This window comes from Liolophura sinensis, chromosome 12, assembly GCF_032854445.1.
Source record: "Liolophura sinensis isolate JHLJ2023 chromosome 12, CUHK_Ljap_v2, whole genome shotgun sequence".
NCBI lineage: Eukaryota > Metazoa > Mollusca > Polyplacophora > Chitonida > Chitonidae > Liolophura > Liolophura sinensis.
Window position 1 is genome coordinate 290,026 of NC_088306.1, and position 3,040 is coordinate 293,065.

At 43.6% G+C, this 3,040-nt stretch overlaps 1 protein-coding gene across 1 annotated transcript; it reads left to right on the plus strand.

Annotated features, from left to right (window-relative positions):
- Positions 1 to 1,250: 1,250 nt before the first annotated feature.
- On the plus strand, positions 1,251 to 2,406 carry LOC135479298 (sn-1 acyl-lipid omega-3 desaturase (ferredoxin)-like). Its single transcript, XM_064759119.1, is given in 2 exon segments — positions 1,251 to 1,831; positions 1,833 to 2,406. Coding segments are annotated over 2 exon segments (1,146 nt in total). The 5' UTR covers positions 1,251 to 1,259.
- Positions 2,407 to 3,040: the final 634 nt, after the last annotated feature.

Below are 3,040 nucleotides of genomic sequence, written 5' to 3' on the forward strand. Positions count from 1 at the left end.
ATATCTTGTCTCAATCCGCAATGCATCGTGGGATTTCACCTAGGGAATATATGTCGAGACATCTACACTGATACATATATTTCAAACGTGACAAATACAAACACTGGCGTTCCATTATTCCTAGAAAATTATGTACACCAACATACTCGTAAATTTCTTCCAATCTTTTTTTTCTATACAACTAGACCAAAAGACAAAACGTTGAAGTGAAAAATAAAAACACTATATTCAAATAAATAAACCGCACAAACGAGCGTGTGTATCATCATCCGTAAGGAAGTTACTTTCAGTTATATAGCATAGTTCCAGTCACTCTGGTAACATGGTATAAACTACCTAAGTCCTGACAGACTCGTTTATCCAAAAGTATGACACAAAATTTCTCTGTCTGCCCGTGTGTCTGTCTGTCTGCCCGTCAGCATGTCAGCAACATTAGGGACGAAGTCATGCACATTTCGTGTGCATGTAGTTGGCCTATTTTGGTGATGCATATCAATAAACTTATTTAAACGATTCCTGTCCATCGCCATCTAGGACCAAAGTGCATATTGTTTTACCTTGTAATAGTGCCTGGCATAGTACTGTCCCTCTGCTGAAACCCCTTCAGTCGAAGCCGAACTTTTCCTCGCCTCTGATATACGCGTACTTGTTTGCACACAATCTTAATTAAAATTAAGATTGTGTGCGGTGTTTACTGAAAATTAGACTGCACAATGAGGAACGTTATACATGTACTCGCTATATAAGGCCCCCTGACCAGTGGGAATGGGGGAGCTGACAAATTCCGTGTAAAAGGCTGGGGTATTGGAATTTACGTGGAGTGTGTGAGGGACATGATGTGAGGTGTATTGGGTGGGGTGGACTGATAACAAGTACTTAATAATAAGTATGATAAGTACTTAACAATACATACCATTGTATGTAGTTATTAATATATTTGATTAGTGTTTTCAGCCGTACTTATGAGTATTTCACATATACAACAGTGGCCAGCATTATGGTGGGAGGAAACCTGGAAGAGCCCGGGGGAAACCCACGACCATTAGCAGGTTGCTGGAAGACCTTCCCACGTAGGCCTACGGTCGGAGAGGAAGCCAGTATGAGTTGAACTTGAACTTACAGCGACCGCACTGGAGAGGTCGCATTCTGCTGCGACACTATATGTAGTTACCACGTCAATCAAACTGTGAGTAAACAAACTTGACTGTTGTTTTACTGATTTTGGCCCTGTTGTTGTTGTTGCTAGGAATCTCTCCGCCATGGATCGTCAGAGGCAGATTTGGCAATGGCTGCTTCTCAAGTTGTGTTTGGTCAGTTTGTTGAAAGAGGACAACAACCAGACCAAGGGCGAAAGAGGCACGCATCAACATCAACCAATCGATGACAAGCTCGAAAGAGAGGCTGACAATCTACCCACCATAGTTGACATCAAGAAAGTGATTCCCAGACACTGTTTCGAACCCAAAGTCTCGACCTCCATGTCTTACGTGGCCTTGGACGCCACAGCTATCGTGGTGCTGTACGTAGTTTTTGAGTGGGTCAGGAGTTCTTTCCCTTGGTACACCGTCTGCCTGATCGCCCCATTATTCTGGCTCCTCCAAGGCACCCTTTTCACGGCCATCTTCGTCCTCGGACATGATTGTGGTCACGGGTCCTTTTCCAAGAGTGACGTGTTTAATGACGTCATGGGGACAATTCTTCGCACCTTCTTAATGGTCCCGTACTACTGTTGGAAGATATCTCACCGTAATCACCACAAACACACCGGCAACATTGACAAGGACGAAGTATTTTATCCAACGAGAAAAAAGGATAGCCCGGTGACGAGAACTTGGCTTCGGCTTGGGTATCGGATGGTATGCCTATTTAGCGATGGGATACGGCTCAAGGCCCGTGTACCATTACAACTTTCTCCACCGTGCCTTTTCGCGTCACGTCTTGGCCTGCGCGGTATCTGTGTCGTCTTTGGCGGTGTGGGTGGCCATCTTGTATCACTACACGGTGTACTTCGGCTGGGGTTCCCTAATGATCCACTACGTGATCCCGGCCTTCGTCTTCGCTAGCTGGGGGGTCGTCTTCACTTTTCTCCACCACACGGACGAAAATGTCCCTTGGTTCTCCGATCAGAAATGGAACTTTGTCCTTGGTCATTTGTCTTCCATCGACAGGGAATACGGATGGGCTCATCGACTAACCCATGATATAGGCACCCATCAAATCCATCGTCTGTTTACCAAAGTGCCTCACTATCATCTACAGGAAGCTACGAGAGCATTTCGACGACATTTTCCGCATCTGGTTCGATACAGTCGAGCCCCAATAATACCAACGTTCATAAAAATGTTCCGGAAGTACGTTCAACAGCACGTAATAGCGGACGACGCTGACTTTCACACTTACAAATAATGCCTCAGAAGTGTAATTATTTGAAGCCTGAGTAAAACATATAAACAATATTCCTTTATATGTGATTCTGTTCAGCTTTACTGTTTGTATTTGTTACAGAAGAACAGAATTGTTTGCTACTGTCCTTCTTGTGCGGCTCAGATATGCTGAACAAAAACATAAACGCACGAAGCAATTTTATATTGTGTTCTATCTTTATTAAATAACGCGTTAATTCAACAATTAGGGTAAGTATTTATTATCATTTGTGGCTTCATTTTCCCCCAGCTTTTCACATTTTAGGGCAATAATCCCGGACCTATGTTAGCATGAAAACAGAGTGGTCCGTAATCACAATTCACGCTCTTCGTGGTGCTAACGGTAGACACACTCGATACTGATTGCTGTGAAGTGTGATTACCGACCACTGTGTTTACACGCTACCAGGTCCTGGATTATTGCCTTAAAATAAGAAAAGCTGGGGTGGGGGTGGGGATGGGGGTGCGGGTAAGTATAATGAATACTTTCCCTAATTGTTAAGTCAACAGGTTATTTAATATTTCGTGCGTTTATATGTTTGTTGAGTGTACGGCGGACATCCATTTTAGCATATACTTTAATTTCCCTGACAGCCAAAGGAGTTATAAAGCCAAAT